The sequence below is a fragment of the Piliocolobus tephrosceles genome, chromosome 3 (assembly GCF_002776525.5).
Source record: "Piliocolobus tephrosceles isolate RC106 chromosome 3, ASM277652v3, whole genome shotgun sequence".
Taxonomy (NCBI): domain Eukaryota; kingdom Metazoa; phylum Chordata; class Mammalia; order Primates; family Cercopithecidae; genus Piliocolobus; species Piliocolobus tephrosceles.
Window position 1 is genome coordinate 85,123,486 of NC_045436.1, and position 19,012 is coordinate 85,142,497.

At 35.4% G+C, this 19,012-nt stretch overlaps 1 protein-coding gene across 2 annotated transcripts in view; it reads left to right on the top strand.

Moving 5' to 3' along the window:
* Positions 1-18,793, top strand: part of TET2 (tet methylcytosine dioxygenase 2) — a 148,125-nt gene extending 129,332 nt beyond the window's left edge. For both annotated transcript variants that reach the window (XM_023220130.2, XM_023220131.2), the window contains 4 exons: positions 212-301; positions 8,563-8,700; positions 11,594-11,948; positions 14,064-18,793. In XM_023220130.2, coding sequence (XP_023075898.1) covers positions 212-301; positions 8,563-8,700; positions 11,594-11,948; positions 14,064-15,535 — 2,055 coding nt within the window. In that variant the 3' untranslated portion in view covers positions 15,536-18,793. The remainder of the gene's footprint in view (positions 1-211; positions 302-8,562; positions 8,701-11,593; positions 11,949-14,063) is intronic.
* The last annotated feature ends 219 nt before the right edge of the window (positions 18,794-19,012 follow it).

Consider the following 19,012-nt stretch of genomic DNA (forward strand, 5'->3'; position numbering starts at 1 on the left):
TCTTATGAAAAAAACAAATAGCTAGATATTTACTAGCACATATAAGATTAAATGATAGTCATGTTTTAAAGATGCTTTATTTAGTAATAAAGGCACCGTATATTGTGTTTTGGATTCAAAATGTAAGGGAAATAATCTAACTGATAGCCTCTTTTACATATAGAGAAAATGGACTTAGAATTTAATATGTAGAATTATTCACTTTATACAGGAAGAGAAACTGGAGTCTCATTTGCAAAACCTGTCCACTCTTATGGCACCAACATATAAGAAACTCGCACCTGATGCATATAATAATCAGGTAAGTTTAAATAATCATTGGCAGTGATTGTAACAATTTACTTGTTACTAATGACCTATGTATGTCCAAAAATAGTTTTGAAAGAATGATTTTTAAATATTATTCTAACTTTTCCTCTTAATTGTTGAAACCACTGTAGTGTTGAGTTTCGAGTATATGAAAATTATACCATACAAAAGTACATTTCTTTTGTCTTTTAGCTGTAAAGACATGAGCTTTTAAGAGTCACAGGCTGTTCTATCTACTAATCTTGTTCTCATATGAATAATTTTGTTTCTGTAAACAGACGGTGGAGATTACATCAAAATTATGTGGCCCAAGCTATAGGTTTTAACCACCTATTTTTACTGCATGTCTATAAGTATAAATGAGTATTCATAAGAATTTATAGACTTACAAATGCTCATGTAAAGCTATGCATACACTAACATTATAAGTACATATACTTGTGTCTAGATGTGTCAGATTTTGCCAGATCTTCCTTTTTTGTTTGACCTTGACTTCATACACCAAGCAAAAATATTTTTTTTCTATTTTATATGTGTATTCTAAGCTATAGCTAGTTAAGACAGGTAGATGATTTGGTCAGAAATTGCCCATGATGAAGGCAAAAAACTAAAATCTTCACTGTTTCAGTAACACCAACAACAAAAGCATTAAGTGAAAGTCTGTTACAAACCAAACATTGTGTTTAGTCACTGGGAACATAAAGGTGAGCAGTGCCATCTCTGTCGGTCTTTAAGAATTCTGTCTTTGCTGGGCATGGTGGCTCACACCTTTAATCCCAACACTTTGGGAGGCGGAGGCAGGTGGATCACCTGAGGTCAGGAGTTCTCGACCAGCCTGACTAACATGGAGAAACCCTGTCTCTACTAGAAATACAAAATTAGCTGGACATGGTTGCAGGCACCTGTAATCCCAGCTACTCGGGAGGCTGAGGCAGGAGAATAGCTTGAACCTGGGAGGCAGAGATTGCAGTGAGCCGAAATTGCACCATTGCACTCCAGCCTGGGCAATAAGAGTGAAACTCCATCTCAAAAAAATAGAATTCCATCTTTAACTGGGTGCAGTGGCTTACACCTGTAATCCCAGCTACCCAGGAGACCAGGAGTCTGAGGCTGCAGTGAGCCATGATTGCATCACACTGCTCCATCCTGGGTGACAAAGAAGACCCAGATTCTAAAAAAAAAACAAAAACAAAAACAAAAAGAATTCCTTCTTTTTTTTTTTTTAATTTAAGTTCTAGGGTACATGTGCATAACATGCAGGTTTGTTACATATGTATACTTGTGCCATGTTGGTGTGATGCACCCATCAACTCGTCAGCACCCTTCAATTCGTCATTTATATCAGGTATAACTCCCAATGCAATCCCACCCCCCTCCCCCCTCCCCATGATAGGCCCCGATGTGTGATGTTCCCCTTCCCGAGTCCAAGTGATCTCATTGTTCAGTTCCCACCTATGGGTGAGAACATGCAGTGTTTGGTTTTCTGTTCTTGTGATAGTTTGCTAAGAATGATGGTTTCCAGCTGCATCCATGTCCCCACAAAGGACGCAAACTCATCCTTTGTTATGGCTGCATAATATTCCATGGTGTAGTGGAGACAGAGACATATAAAATAGCAGTTTTAGAATTACACAATTCCAGCTGGAATAGAACTATGTGCGCATTTCTAAAAAAATTAAAAAAAAAAACCTAAAAGTAGACTAGATGTAATGTCACAAGTGGCCTTAGATGCTAAATAAAGATCTTTGAACTTTATTCTGTAGGTAACCATTGGGCTGTTTCAAGTGCATGTTGGGAATGGAGGGGTAAAGTGATGTAATTTATATTTTGAAAAATTTACTTAAAAGCCAAGTAAGGGAAATATAACTTAAATCTATGTAAGATTAGAGAGAGAAGAAAGCTATTGCAATCATTGGGTAAGAGATTTTAAGGACCCAAAGAAATGGCAGGAGTTATAGCAAAAAGGAATTAAGTATGTACATGAACTAAGGTGGAGCTTAGAGAACTTGGTGACTAATTAGATGTGTGGATGAGAAGATAATTTGGAGATCCAACAAATTTCCAGTTTGGACAGGTAGTTCTATTAACTGGTATCAGAAATCGGTAAGAAATAGTAAGTTCTGGGATGGGGAGAAGATATAAAAATTTTGTACATGTTAGGCTTGACATGCTTCTAAGTTAATTAGATGGAGAATCAGGAGAAAAATTCAGGCTAGCACTGTAGATTTGAGAGTTGGAAGAATGCTGGCAGGACTTACAGTTCAATACATAGGAATGAAAGGAGGTTTTCAAAGTAGAGATTATAAAGAGGAGAAAGGGCTGATGATGGGATTCTGGAGCCATCAATCATTTTAGGCATGAGTGAAGGAAGAGAAGCTAATGAAGTAAGCACTGGGGGAGGGAGTAGAAGAAATGGAATAGGAAAAGTGAAAGAGAGAGATGGATGGATGGAGGAAAGCTGGAGGTGATGAGAAGATACCCAGAGCAGAGTATACAGGAGCAATAGGTATGGGGCTCTGGGATGTGTGCTCTGTCATTTACTTGATAACATTAAAGACTCTTGTGGGATTAGATTAGTTTACACAGCAGACATGAGCAAGGGACTAATCATTCCTAAAATGATTTAGCTACTCTTCTTTTCCACTGTGGACTTTTAACAGTCCTCAACAAACCTTTTGTTGTTGTTGTTGTTGTTGTTGGTTGGAACAATAGAGGCAAATTAAACAATGGTCTAATTGTAAGTTATTTTATGTCATAAATTTTTAGAAATGTGTATGAATATCTATGAAAAGTATTTTAAACACTATTAATAGTTGGATTAACACTGTTATTTTGTTTAGCTAGTATCACAAAGTATAAGGAGTGCTTTGATACTGTTGTAAAAGTTTAATTCTCAGCAAGAACTTCTGAAATAAATCAAGCTATAAAAATAAGGAAGTGAATGAGTCTATGTTGCTAGATTTAAAGTTGGGCCATTTTCTATTAAATTAATTTTTAATAGGTGCTATTAATCAAATGCCTTTACTTGAGGAAAGAGGCAGAATAACAAAGCATTGATGTTCTTTTTGCTCCCTTGATTCTTATTATGGACTGTCTCATACATGAAACTATTTTATACATTTCCTAAAACTTAAGTACCCAAAATATGAAGCCATCAAAAATTTTCAAGTTATAACAAGATGAGTAGATGTAATTCCCAATACGTGTTTTAATATTTATATATGAAACAATGTGTTGATGTAATATGTAGATAAATTAAGTCAATTAATAGTTGTAAATGGATGAGGTGCTTCTGAATGGATAAGATATTTTGATATTGCATGGTAGGTACTATTGGTAATGTTCATCCATGTATGTTAATATGCTTTAGAGATCAAAATGATAGCCATGTGATGTTTCCACACAGTACATGGGAAGACCATTTGATGTTATAGATGCTGTCATAAAACCTACTATTTGATCTTTACCTCCTTTCCCCAGCTGAATGTATTATCTCTACTTCTCACATCTGAATATTCTTCATTGCTTTATTCCTTGATTTCATAAAGTCTTATTGCTAAAGCTTAGTTGACTCTCCACAGCATCTCTTCTGTCAGTCCCATGGAATTAGACCTCCAGTTTTCTCCACTTAAATGTCCTTTCTTCATGTCTATCCAGTAGACATATATTTGGCTCTGTCTTTTCTATACCTGTGTTACAATTTAACAGTAGATTTGAAATAGCAGGTTTGAATCTCAAAATCATGTGCTATTCATCATACATGGAGATGACATTTTAGACAAATGCTTCTAAGAGAGCTTTCTATGAAGATGGAAATATTCTCTATTTACGCTGTTCAGTATGATAGGCAGTAGCCACATATGATTATTATTTAACAGTTGATATATGACTAGTATAATTGAGTTTAAATTAATTTAAAAATTAACAAAAACAGCCACATGTAGATAATGGTTACCATACTCAACAGCACAACCTTAGACCATGAGAGACATGCATTTAGAGTTGTCTTCCAAACATTTAGATGGATTTCCAGTAATTCATTCACAAAACCCTGCATGGTATTTTTTAGGAGATGGCATAAGTCTAATTTCCAGCTGATTGTATATCTGTTTTTGTTCTAACCAGACCACAGCATGAACTGAACAGCCACAAACCACACATCTATGTTAAAGAGTAGTTGGTACCTTCACTTTCCTTTGGCCAAAGTTTTATGAGGTTAAATAGACAAATACATATATGTACAAATACATATATGAATCCAACAGTAAATAATATGAAGCCACCACAAACTTTTATCATAATGCAAGTTCATCTTCTAGCCATGATGGAGTAACAGAGACTAGATATAGCCTTTACACATTTAAGAAAAAAATGACAAAATATATGAAAGAATGGTTTTTAGACATAGAATAAGAAGTTTAAGAGACCAGTGGCACCAGAGAGAAAGGAAGTAAAAAGGTGAACCTATAATTACCCCAGTTTACTTCCTGAAGAGAGTATTAGGCTCCAGCGTAGGCAGTAGGAACCCAAACACACCCCAGCATTATCTCTGTATTAAGGAGAGAAAGTTCAAAATTTGGAGAGGCCAAGGTGACGAGAGTTCACAATTCAGAATGCCAGAGAGGAGAGAGTGTTATTGAGAAGAGTTCCAGAGACCTGCTGAGGGTTCTAATCCAGTCTTCAGCTGAGTATTGAACAGTACATGCATCTGAAAAAACTTCCAAGGCTAGGTAGGGAAAGAACCATCAGAGGAAGCAGGCAGAATAATCCCTTGATCTCACACAGGACCTAGAATAGTTCTTGATCATACCAGCCAGCCAGAGAAGACTTCATAATACTATTCATAATTGTATTGCCTTGGTAGTAGAAGTAAATTTGACTCTTCTGACCTCATCTAAAAATGCTTAAAATCAAAACATATTTACAAACCAAACTGATTGTAAATAATTTAACTGCATTCCAGTACAAAAATTAAAAAAAAAAAATCAACAAGGTAAAATTTATAGCATAGTATTACATCAAAAAATACAAGACATACAAAGAAAAAAGAAAATATAACCTTTACTGGGGAGCAGGGAGAAATCAATCAATAAAAATAGTCCCAGAACTAACTGACATATGTGATACAATATATAGATAAGTTCATTAAAATGGCTATCATATTTCATATGCTAAAATGCTAGAGGAAAGCATGAGAGTGATAAGGCAAGATTGGAAGATATTAAAATACCCTACAATGACCTTCTAGAAGTGAAAAATATATATCTAGATTAAAAATACACTAGGTGGAATTAACATATTAAGGAACTTGAAGACATAGTAATAGAAATATTTTGCTATAAAGAAAAACAAAACTGAAAAAATGAATATATAAAAGACCTATTAGCCAATATTGTTACACTAATATATGTGTAATTGGGGTACCAGAAGGAGGTGGGAGACAGAAAAATATTTAAAGAAACAATGGCCGAATTTTTTTCAAATTTGATCAGAACTGTGAACCCATGGATCTCAGCAGCTCAGCAAACCCCAGATTTAAAAACGAAGACATAAAAAAAGACTATCAAAAATTTATAATCAACTTGCTTACAATCTGTGATAAAGAGAAAATCAGAAAGGCAAATGGAGAAAAAAGGACATGTTATATACTTGGTGGGAAAAAGTAAGACAGGAGACTTCATTCAGAAAAAGGCAAGAGAGAAGATGTAGGAAAAACACCTTTAACATACTAAAAGAAAAAAGACTATCAACCCAGAAATATATAACCAATGAAAACAACTCTCAAAAAAGACAGCAAAATAAAGAATATTTTTTCAGACATATAAAAGCTGAAAGAATTCACCACCAGCAAACTAGCACTTTAAAAGTGTTAAACAAAATCCTTCAGGAAGAAAGAACATGATACCACATAGAAATCTACATCAACATAATGAAATGAAAAGTATCAAAAATAGTAAACATGGTTAAAAGACTTTTTAAAAAATGATAACTTGCTATCTTAAAAATATATTAATGTATTATGAGGTTTATAACATGTAGACGTAGCACAGAGGCTGAGGAATTGAAAGTATATTATTGTAAAGTACTTATAATATATATGGACCGGATATATTACTTGGCTGTAAACTGTGAGAAGTTAGAGTACTCTGTATACCTTAAACCACTAAAAAAAAAAAAAAAAAATAAAAAAAAAAAAAGTATATAGCTAATCAACTAGTTAACACAGAAAAATGAAATCAATCCAAAAATGTTTTTAAAAATATATAGAACCAAAAAAAGATAAATATAAAAATAAAGAGCAAGATGGTTTATATAAACCCAAATATATCAACAACCACATTAAATGCAAATGGTTTTAACACCCCCACTTATAAGGCAGAGCTTGTGATACTGAAAAAACAAAAACCAAGAAAACCACTTTAAATATAAAGATACAAATAAATTAAAAAGATATTTTTAACACAAAAATGATGTTAAAAAGACCTAACAGGAAAAAATATGATTATTGCAGTAGGTGCAGAAAAATCACTTGATAATATTCAACATTCATAATAGGAAACTTTCTCAACCTATTTAATACATAAATGAAAAGCCAAAAGTTAACATTATACTTAGTGGTGAAAGACTAACACTTTACCCCTAAGGTAAAGAACAAGACAACAATGTCCATTTTTAACCAACCACTTCTATTCAACATCAAACTGTAAATTTTAGAAAGTACAATAAAGCAAGTAAAAAAGCAATCAAGATTGTGTAGGAAAAAATAAAACTGTACTTTTTGCAGATGACATGTTTGTCTACAGAAGAAGTCTCAAAAAACTACCAGAAAATGAAATTAATATATGAATTTAGCAAAGTTGTAAAATACAAAATTCAAATGTATTTTTATATACTAGCAATAAATAAAACCAAATAAACGATTAAAATAGCATCAAAACTATAAAATTCTTAGACATAAGTTTGACAAAAATGTATAAGATTATATACTGGAAACTAAAACATTGCTGAGATAAATTATGGAAAACTTCAGTAACTGGAGAGATACACTATGTTCATGGATCAAAAGACTTAAGATGTCAGTTCTACTCCAAACTAATCAATATGTTCAATACATGTTTCAAAACCTCAGCAGGTTTTTTGAAAGAATTGGACAAGATGGCTCTAAAATATATATACTTGGAAATGCAAAGGACTTGGAATAGTCAAACAATATTTTAAAAGAAGAGCAGAATTTGAGACTATATATTGCATGGTTTTCAGATTTACTAAAATCTATACTTGCTACTGTCTGTCAAGACAGTTTGATATTGCCCCGGTGCAGTGGCTCACGCCTGTAATTCCAGCACTTTCGAAGGCTGAGGCGGTTGGATCACTTGAGGCCAGGAGTTTGAGACCAGCCTGGCCAAAATGGCAAAATCCCATCTCTAGTAAAAATACAAAAAATTAGCAGGGCATGGTGGTGTGTGCTTATAGTACCAGCTGCTTGGGAGGTTGAGGCCTGAGAATTGCTTGAATCCTGGAGGCAGAGGTTGCAGTGAGCCCAGATCATGCCACTGCACTCCAGCCTGGGTGACAGAGTGAGACCCTGTCTCAATAAATAAATAAATAAATAAAATTTTAAAAAAGTTTGATATTGACATACCTACATACACACCGTTATACACAAGTGGATCAATTGAGAATCCTTAAGTAGACCCAACATATATGGTCAATTGATTTTTAACAAAGATGATTCAGTTGGGAAGGGAAAACCATTTTATCTAGTGGTATCTGAACAGTTGGAAAGCCATAAAGGAAAAATGATCATCTTGACCCTTAATTTCACACCATTTGTAAAAATTAACTCCAAAAATATCCATTTATATGAAATTCTAGAAAATGAAAATCTGTAGTGATAGATTAGTAGTTGTCTGGGAACAAAGCAGGAAGCATGAATTGCACAGGGGCAAGATAAAATTTTTAAGAGTGATGAATATGTACTTTATTTTGGTTGTGACAAATATATATCAAAACTCAAATAGCACACTTTAAATATATGCTATTTAGTGTGTGTCAATTATGGCCTCAATAACACTGTAAAATAAAAACTTTACCATGTCAAGATATTTGCTCTGTTTTGTGTCATTCCATTTTGTTTCTGGATATAAAGTTCAAAACATTTTTTAAAGTTCTAAATGGTCTAAGTACTAGTGAGTTTTTGGTCTAAGGGTAAAACTAACTACTTTCCCATTCACTCACACTTTTATTTTTCAGATTGAATATGAACACAGAGCACCAGAGTGCCGTCTGGGTCTGAAGGAAGGCCGTCCATTCTCAGGGGTCACTGCATGTTTGGATTTCTGTGCTCATGCCCATAGAGACTTGCACAACATGCAGAATGGCAGCACATTGGTAAGTGGGGCTGAGGACAGCTTAGCAGCTGTATGAGTCTGTTCTCACACTGCTAATAAACACATGCACGAGACTGGGTAATTTATAAAGTAAAGAGATTTAATTGACTCACAGTTCCACATGGCTGTGGAGGCCTCACAATCATAGCTGAAGGCAAATGAGGAGCAAAGTCACGCCTTACACGGCAGCAAGCAAGAGAACATGTGCAGGGGAACTCCCCTTTATAAAATCATCAGATCTTGTGAGACTTACTCTCACGAGAACAGCATGGGAAAGACCCACCCCCATAATTCAATTACTTCCCACTGGGTCCTTCCCAAAACATGGGAGTTTTGGGACCTACAATTCAAGATGAGATTTAGGTGGAGACAAAGTCAGAGCATATCAGCAGCATCTCATGTCGAGGAGCAGAACACTGGAATTTAGTAGCATTTGGTTAGAATATGTTGTCTGCAGGTTTCACTGGACAACAATATTTTCATGAATGTATTCCTGTTGCAAAGTGACCTGCTTTGGCATAACTAACACTCTCATGATACGTTGGCACATTGATGTCCTGTCAATTGTGTTGACAAGCATGTGAGAATCATGGAAATCCTTGGTGTTAATCTAAACCAGTGACTATGCATGCCAGTTACAGTTAACTGCCAGGAAAATCTCAAAATTCAGTGCCAGTTACCTGGTAGATTATAATCAGTTAAACAAAACACCATAAACAAGCCAAGGTACCCATTCACCTTACAGAGAGAGAAGCATCAATGAGAAACACATCATCATTGTCCCAGTAACTATGGTAACCTACTGTAAAAGATTCATAGTGCAAAAGAGCCTGACTACATATTACAGTGGGTAAAATGGATTTTTATATTTAAATTATATATTTATATTTATATAGTTATATACATGTTTATATATAAATCATATAATTATATATAAATTATATAATTAAATATATATTTATATTATATATATAAATATATATTTATATAATTAAATATATATTTATATTATATATATAAATATATATTTATATAATTAAATATATAATTTATATATAATATATAGAGAGAGAACATACACCAACATATTTGTAGAGATAAAGAACAAAATGTTCTGTTGAAAAACCTATAAATCAGTCAACCTAATGAATCATCAACATGGATGTAGGTATAGTTGAGGAAGATGGCCAGTGAGAATATGGAAATAGGTATCAGGAAGTAAAGTCATATTCTAGGGCAGAAAAGCATTCAGGGAGGTATTAGATGATAGCTGAAGTAATTTGAAGAAGCTGGTATGAAGTTTTTGTTGAGAAGCAGAGAAGGTATTCATTTAATGGTCTAGATCAGAGATTGGAGAACTCTCCTCTGTAAAGGGCAAGATAATAAATATTTTAGGCATTGCAGGCAACATAGGATTTCTGTCAGATTGTTTGGTGGTTTTTTTTAAAACCTTGAAAATGTGAAAACCATTCTTAGTTTAGTGGCCATACAAACACAAGCTGTGAGGCACATTAGCCATAGGTTCTGGTTTGCTAACTTCTGATCCAGGAGAACAAACACAAGGTCTACCAACCACCCCAACATCTAAAATCATCACTAATCATGTACTCAGCACCTGCTCATTATTAGGAGGCTATGCTAGTTTCTGAAAAGCAGAAGTAGTAAATGATAACTGGAGCTATAGTGCATCCTAATATAACCATGTTTCATTCCAGCAAGGTGACAGAGAGTAAGATGATGAGAAGGATGTTCAGAATCAAGAAGAATTTGCCTCTGATAGAGCATGGGTTCTGTGAAGTGAAATGGAAAGGAGCACTAGATAAGAACTGAGTAGTGTTAAATATGTATGGGAAAAGTAACAAGGTGCTTAGAGACATGACTTTGAAGACTTTTCAGGGCAGGAAGTGACAGAGTCATTAATACCATCTCATGTTAAAGTTATTTCTGAAGTCAGTCCATTATGATCACATTTCTAAAGTCAGTCCATTATGATCACATTTCTCTCAAGAATGTCTTCTAATTTTATATTAGATCACATTAGTTCACATTGTTTCCATTGATCAAAAACACTAAATACTAAAAAGCTAGTGTTTTAAAACCACAAATAATCTTTTACCAAAGCTAATGTAATTGTGGTAACTAAAGAAAAAAGTACCATTTAATTATCAAAGCAACAGAGGTAGCTTTCCTCCCTCCACCCCATACCCTTTTCAGAGTACCCACTTATATGTGGTCATATTTCAGAAAAGAAATGAAGAGAAAGGTTTGACAGAGTACAAAGGAGGATGATGGTGAAAATAGTATTAGGTTGCATATTACCTATATCAGCCAAATCTTTACCTTTTCATTTTTTATATTTTTACTTCCATTATCTTATGGAAATTTCTTAAACATAAAGAGTTAGGTGTCAGGTATATGGAAAGACATTAAATTTGTGTTCAGAAGTATGAGATGAGGCAAATGTGATACTACCAAAAACAGAGGAAGTCATTTCATAGAAAAAACTTTTAACCTCTTTTTGAAGAGGCTTCACATCTAGCACATCTATTTTTGAAGTGTGAAAAGCAAGAGAGTGCTTCATTTTAGGGGAGTGTTGCTTCTTCCCATAGACAGAAACATATGTGAAGAACAAGGGTCACCACAGGTAACCTGTTCCTGATAGACTCAAAGAAAGGGTGGGTGGGCAATGTCAATTCCTCTTATCTCCCTGTACCATTTTGATACTATTTTCATTAATAACAGGTAGAATGGTTTTATGGTAATATACATGTCACTGATCTGGATCAACTAGGCCACCAACACAAATCTGGATACTGAGAGGAGAAAGATACACACACACACACATTTTCTTTGGGACCTGTAGCTGAGGCTGTCACGTCTTACTTCCCTACCAGGTATGCACTCTCACTAGAGAAGACAATCGAGAATTTGGAGGAAAACCTGAGGATGAACAGCTTCACGTTCTGCCTTTATACAAAGTCTCTGATGTGGATGAGTTTGGGAGTGTGGAAGCTCAGGAGGAGAAAAAGCGGAGTGGTGCCATTCAGGTATTGAGTTCTTTTCGGCGAAAAGTCAGGATGTTAGCAGAGCCGGTCAAGACTTGCCGACAAAGGAAACTAGAAGCCAAGAAAGCTGCAGCTGAAAAGCTTTCCTCCCTGGAGAACAGCTCAAATAAAAATGAAAAGGAAAAGTCAGCCCCATCACGTGCAAAACAAACTGAAAATGCAAGCCAGGCTAAACAGTTGGCAGGTAAATTGAATGTAAAGCATTTGTAGATAAATGTGTTGTGTAGTATATTAAAAATGAACATTATTTTGGTTTTGCCCCCATCAACTTGTAAGTTCTTGGGTACACATGCAGGATGTGCAGGTTTGTTATATAAGTAAACATGTGCTATGGTGATTTGCTGCACAGATCAACCTATTACCTAGGTATTAAGCCCAGCATCTTCCTGATGCATCCCTACCAACAGGCCCCAGTGTGTGTTGTCCCCACCCCCCTACCATGTGTCCATGTGCTCTCATTATAAAATGAACATTGTTAATTTTGGAAAGTTAACATCAGTCATGGTCTTAGTTCTGTGCCAGAGTCTTCTCTAAAGTAGCAAGGGCCAGGCTTTGTTCTCAGAGATGGTAATAAGATATTGCACCATCAACATGGAAAACATGGAAAAGTTTGGATCTTATTCTATAATAAACAGCAACATTTTTTAACAGGTAAGTGATATGATGAAATTCATTGTAATTTGGCAGTAGGCCAAATTAGTAGAGGAGCTAATAGTCTGGAGACAGACGCAGTAAACCAGGACTGAGGTAACAAGACCTTGAATTTTGTTAGTTAGTAGCAAAGATCTAGCAAAATAGTGCAAATGAGCTCTTCAAAATAGGAAAACGAAAATCAATATATTGGTGACAAAACATTGGGATGAAAGAGTAGAAAAATTTAAAGATGACTCCAAAGTTTTAAACCTAAACTTAGCCTACTGTTTTAGGGTTCTAAAACAGTACTATTTATTGAAGTAAGAAGTTTGAAAATATGATTGAGAGAGAGGATAATAAAACCTTTCCTTAGATATGTTGAGTCTGTGGTTTAGGAGGGGTTCTATATGTAGATATCCTATAAAACTTTTACCCATCGAAATAGATTACAGCCGTAGTAATAACAATAGAACGTTATTCATGAATACTAAGTTATTTTATTTCCATAGCCTCTTGCTTTATGTCTGCAGTTTGTAAAAAGAAAAAAAAATCCAAAATTTGGAGATGGTATTGGCCTGGCCGTTAACAAAAGCAAACCAGTTTGCTTAGAACTAGCCATCTTTGCTGCTTCGTGATGTCAAATTTCTCTACTGATTCATTTCCAAGCTCAGAGGAACTAAGTTAATTAATTGAGAACAATATGCGAAAGACGCTTGATAAGTGTTTATTGATTCATTGACTTCTCTAATACTGTTCATTTAGGTTAGCTGTGAAATATAATCAGATAGAACCTTGTCTCTGCTCCCTTTTAACTGGCTTCTGCAGGTAATAATCACCTATTCTCAGAACTGCCATTGCAGTTTCATCTATTTGTTCTTAACTCGTATGACTTTTTAAAGTGAGGTCAAAACAGAAATATGACTTTTATAAGTTTCATTTACAAAGCTGAAAGTTTCTTTAAAGTGTTATCTACAACTGTGTTAGCTTCCTTTCTGGAAAGCCTGCTCATAAAGTAGCATTTGTTGATTATATAAGATGCTTTTTGTGTTTAAACGCATGTCATTCTTTTTTTCACAACATTCCTGAATCTTACATAATAAATATTATTTTAATTATGTAGCAAATTCCATTGCATGCCAGGCAATGAAGAAGTAAAATAAAGCATTGTCCCTCCCATTTAGAAATTTACTTACCAGTAGGGGTGAAGAGAGGGCTAAAAACATACCTATAATACATTGTGAGTATTGCGTTATCAGATCTATCTTTGCAGTTGAGTATTACCAAAAGCACTAGAAGATGAGGTCACAGTGGTCCCTTGAGGAAGGGATGACTACGCCAAGGAAGGGTAGGGAGAGAGGGAGGAAAAAGGAGGACACTTCAAGCAGAGGCATGTTCAGAAGTTCCAAAGAACGTGTTGCTCTCAATGGAATGGCTTTGGATGTTTATTACATTTTTTTTTCCACTAAGTTCTGCATTTTTAATGCCTTAGATGAAAAATTATGCTGGATAATGAGCAGAACCCTGACTTTGCTCTTACCTTTGCTTAATGGGTGTTGTATATTCCTAGTGGAGTTTCTTACATACATTTAAGTATCCTCAGTAGACTTCATAAATAATCATCAACATCAAAGATATCTGTTTCTATTCTCTCTTACCCTGTCCACAGAACTTTTGCGACTTTCAGGACCAGTCATGCAGCAGTGCCAGCAGCCCCAGCCTCTACAGAAGCAGCCACCACAGCCCCAACAGCAGCAGAGACCCCAGCAGCAGCAGCCACATCACCCTCAGACAGAGTCTGTCAACTGTTATTCTGCTTCTGGATCCACCAATCCATACATGAGACGGCCCAATCCAGTTAGTCCTTATCCAGGCTCTTCACACACTTCAGATATCTATGGAAGCACCAGCCCTATGAACTTCTATTCCACCTCATCTCAAGCTGCAGGTTCATATTTGAATTCTTCTAATCCCATGAACCCTTACCCTGGGCTTTTGAATCAAAATAACCAATATCCATCATATCCATGCAATGGAAACCTATCAGCGGACAACTGCTCCCCATATCTGGGTTCCTATTCTCCCCAGTCTCAGCCCATGGATCTTTATAGGTATCCAAGCCAAGACCCTCTGTCTAAGCTAAATCTACCACCCATCCATACACTTTACCAGCCAAGGTTTGGAAATAGCCAGAGTTTTACATCTAAATACTTAGGTTATGGAAACCAAAATATGCAGGGAGATGGTTTCAACAGTTGTACCATTAGACCAAATGTACATCATATAGGGAAATTGCCTCCTTATCCCACTCATGAGATGGATGGCCCCTTCATGGGAGCCACCTCTAGATTACCACCCAATTTGAGCAATCCAAACACGGACTATAAAAATGGTGAACATCATTCACCTTCTCACATAATCCATAACTACAGTGCAGCTCCGGGCATGTACAACAGCTCTCTTCATGCCCTGCATCTCCAAAACAAGGAGAATGACATGCTTTCCCACACAGCTAATGGGTTATCAAACCTGCTTCCAGCTCTTAACCATGATAGAACTGCTTGTGTCCAAGGAGGCTTACACAAATTAAATGATGCTAATGGTCAGGAAAAGCAGCCATTGGCACTAGTCCAGGGTGTTGCTTCTGGTGCAGAGGACAACGATGAGGTCTGGTCAGACAGCGAGCAGAGCTTTCTGGATCCTGACATTGGGGGAGTGGCCGTGGCTCCAACTCATGGGTCAATTCTCATTGAGTGTGCAAAGCGTGAGCTGCATGCCACAACCCCTTTAAAGAATCCCAATAGGAATCACCCCACCAGGATCTCCCTCGTCTTTTACCAGCATAAGAGCATGAATGAGCCAAAACATGGCTTGGCTCTTTGGGAAGCCAAAATGGCTGAAAAAGCCCGTGAGAAAGAGGAAGAGTGTGAAAAGTATGGCCCAGACTATGTGCCTCAGAAATCCCATGGCAAAAAAGTGAAACGGGAGCCTGCTGAGCCACATGAACCTTCAGAGCCCACTTACCTGCGTTTCATCAAGTCCCTTGCCGAAAGGACCATGTCCGTGACCACAGACTCCACAGTAACTACATCTCCATATGCCTTCACTCGGGTCACAGGGCCTTACAACAGATATATATGATATCACCCCCTTCTGTTGGTTACCTCACTTGAAAAGACCACAACCAACCTGTCAGTAGTATAGTTCTCGTGACATGGGCAGTGGGGAAAGGTCACAGTATTCATGACAAATGTGGTAGGAAAAACCTCAGCTCACCAGCAACAAATGAGGTTATCTTACCACAGCACTTAATTTTCACTGGCTCCCAAGTGGTCACAGATGGCATCTAGGAAAAGACCAAAGCATTCTATGCAAAAAGAAGGTGGGGAAGAAAGTGTTCCACAATTTACATTTTTAAACACTGGTTCTATTATTGGACGAGATATGTAAATGTGATTCCCCCCCCCTTACAACTCTACACATCTGTGACCACTTTTAATAATATCAAGTCTGCATAGTCATGGAACACAAATCAAACAAGTACTGTAGTATTACAGTGACAGGAATCTTAAAATACCATCTGGTGCTGAATATATGATGTACTGAAATACTGGAATTATGGCTTTTTGAAATGCAGTTTTTACTGTAATCTTAATATTAACTTTTATTTATCAAAATAGCTACACAGGAAGCATAAATGAATAGCAGGAAAACACTGAATTTGTTTGGATGTTCTAAGAAATGGTGCTAAGAAAATGGTGTCTTTAATAGCTGAAAATTTAATGCCTTTATATCATCAAGATGCTATCAGTGTACTCCAGTGCCCTTGAATAATAGGGGTACCTTTTCATTCAAGTTTTTATCATAATTACCTATTCTTACACAAGCCTAGTTTTTAAAATGTGGACATTTTAAAGGCCTCTGGATTTTGCTCATCCAGTGAAGTCCTTGTAGGACAATAAAAGTATATATGTACATATATACACAAACATATATATGTGCACGCACATGTATATGTATAAATATTTGAAATGGTGTTTTAGAAGCACTTTGTCTACCTAAGCTTTGACAACTTGAACAATGCTAAGGTACTGAGACGTTTAAAAAACAAGTTTACTTTCATTTTAGAATGCAAAGTTGATTTTTTTAAGGAAACAAGGAAAGCTTTTAAAATATTTTTGCTTTTAGCCATGCATCTGCTGATGAGCAATTGTGTCCATTTTTAACACAGCCAGTTAAATCCGCCATGGGGCTTACTGGATTCAAGGGAATACGTTAGTCCACAAAACATGTTTTCTGGTGCTCATCTCACATGCTATACTGTAAAACAGTTTTATACAAAATTGTATGACAAGTTCATTACTCAAAAATGTACAGTTTTAAGAATTTTCTATTAACTGCAGGTAATAATTAGCCGCATGCTACAGACTCAACAAAGCTAGTTCACTGAAGCCTATGCTATTTTATGGATCATATGCTCTTCAGAGAACTGAATGGCAGTCTGCCTTTGTGTTGATAATTATGTACATTGTGATGTTGTCATTTCTTAGCTTAAGTGTCCTCTTTAACAAGAGGATTGAGCAGACTGATGCCTGCATAAGATGAATAAACAGGGTTAGTTCCATGTGAATCTGTCAGTTAAAAAGAAACAAAAACAGGCAGCTGGTTTGCTGTGGTGGTTTTAAATCGTTAATTTGTATAAAGAAGTGAAAGAGTTGTATAGTAAATTAAATTGTAAACAAAACTTTTTTAACGCAATGCTTTAGTATTTTAGTACTGTAAAAAAAATTATATATATACATATATATATGAGTTTGAAGCAGAATTCACATCATGATGGTGCTACTCAGCCTGCTACAAATATATCATAATGTGAGCTAAGAATTCATTAAATGTTTGAGTGATGTTCCTACTTGTCATATACCTCAACACTAGTTTGGCAATAGGATATTGAACTGAGAGTGAAAGCATTGTGTACCATCATTTTTTTCCAAGTCCTTTTTTTTATTATTAAAAAAAAAAAGCATACCTTTTTTAAATACTTGATTTCTTAGCAAGTATAACTTGAACTTCAACCTTTTTGTTCTAAAAATTCAGGGATATTTCAGCTCATGTTCTCCTTATGCCAACATGTCACCTGTGTTTATGTAAAATTGTTGTAGGTTAATAAATATATTCCTTGTCAGGGATTTAACCCTTTTATTTTGAATCCCTTCTATTTTACTTGTACATGTACTGATGTAACTAAAACTAATTTTGTAAATCTGTTGACTCTTTTTATTGTAAAGAAAAGCATTTTAAAAGTTTGAGGAATCTTTTGACTGTTTCAAGCAGGTAAAAAACATATTACAATGAAAATAGAATGCACTGAGTTGCTAAAGGGAAAAATTGTAAGGCGGGAGTTTGGCAAGTGACTGTTGGCCAGCGACTTTTAACTCTCTAAGTTTTTTTGATCCTGTCATCACTGAAGGTACATACTCCATGAGGACTTCCTTTAAACAGGCAAACACCTACAGGCATGGTGTGCAATAGATTGTACAATTACATTGTGGCCTAAATACATTTTTGCTTACTAGTATTTAAAATAAATTCTTAATCAGAGGAGGCATTTGGGTTTTATTGGTCAAATCTTTGCAAGCTGGCTTTTGTCTTTTTAAAAAATATATTGAATTTGTGGTTGTATCCAATTTGCAAACATTTCCAAAAATGTTTGCTTTGCTTACAAACCACGATTTTAATGTTTTTTGTATACCATAATACCTAGCCCCAAACATTTAGTTACTACATGTGCATTTGGTGATTTTGATCAGCCATTCTTAATATTTGATTTCTGTATCACCTACTGTCATTTGTTAAACTGCTGGCCAACAAGAACAGGAAGTATAGTTTGGTGGTTTGGGGAGAGGTTACATAAGGAAGAGAAGAAACTGAGTGGCATATTGTAAATATCAGATCTGTAATTGTAAATATAAAACCTGCCTCAGAATAATGGAAAGCAGATCTACAATTTGCTAATATAGGAATATCAGGTTGACTATATAGCCATACTTGAAAATGCTTCTGAGTGGTGTCAACTTTACTTGAATGAATTTTTCATCTTGATTGACGCACAGTGATGTACAGTTCACTTCTAAAGCTAGTGGTTAACTTGTGTAGGGAACTTTCGCAGTTTGACACTAAGATAATGAACTTCTGTGTGCATTTTTCTATGCTTTTTTTAAAAACTATTTTCATTTCATTTTCATGAGATGTTTGTTTATAAGATCTGAGGATGGTTATAAATACTGTAAGTATTGTAATGTTATGAATGCAGGTTATTTGAAAGCTGTTTATTATTATATCATTCCTGATAATGCTGTGTGTTTTTAATAAAATTTATATTTATTTAATGCACTCTAAGTGTTGTCTTGCTGAAGTTTTTTTAGTGCTTGAATGACTGCCACCTCAATGAAGAAAAGGGAGTAAAAAATAATTTTTAAAGACATTTTTAAGATAGGTAGTCTTATGTTAAACTGTATCTAAGACAATACCCAAATAATTAAGGCCAAAGTATTTATCTGGTTAAATGGTGTAGATATTCACTCACTTTTTCTTCCAACTAACTTTTTAGTGTATTCA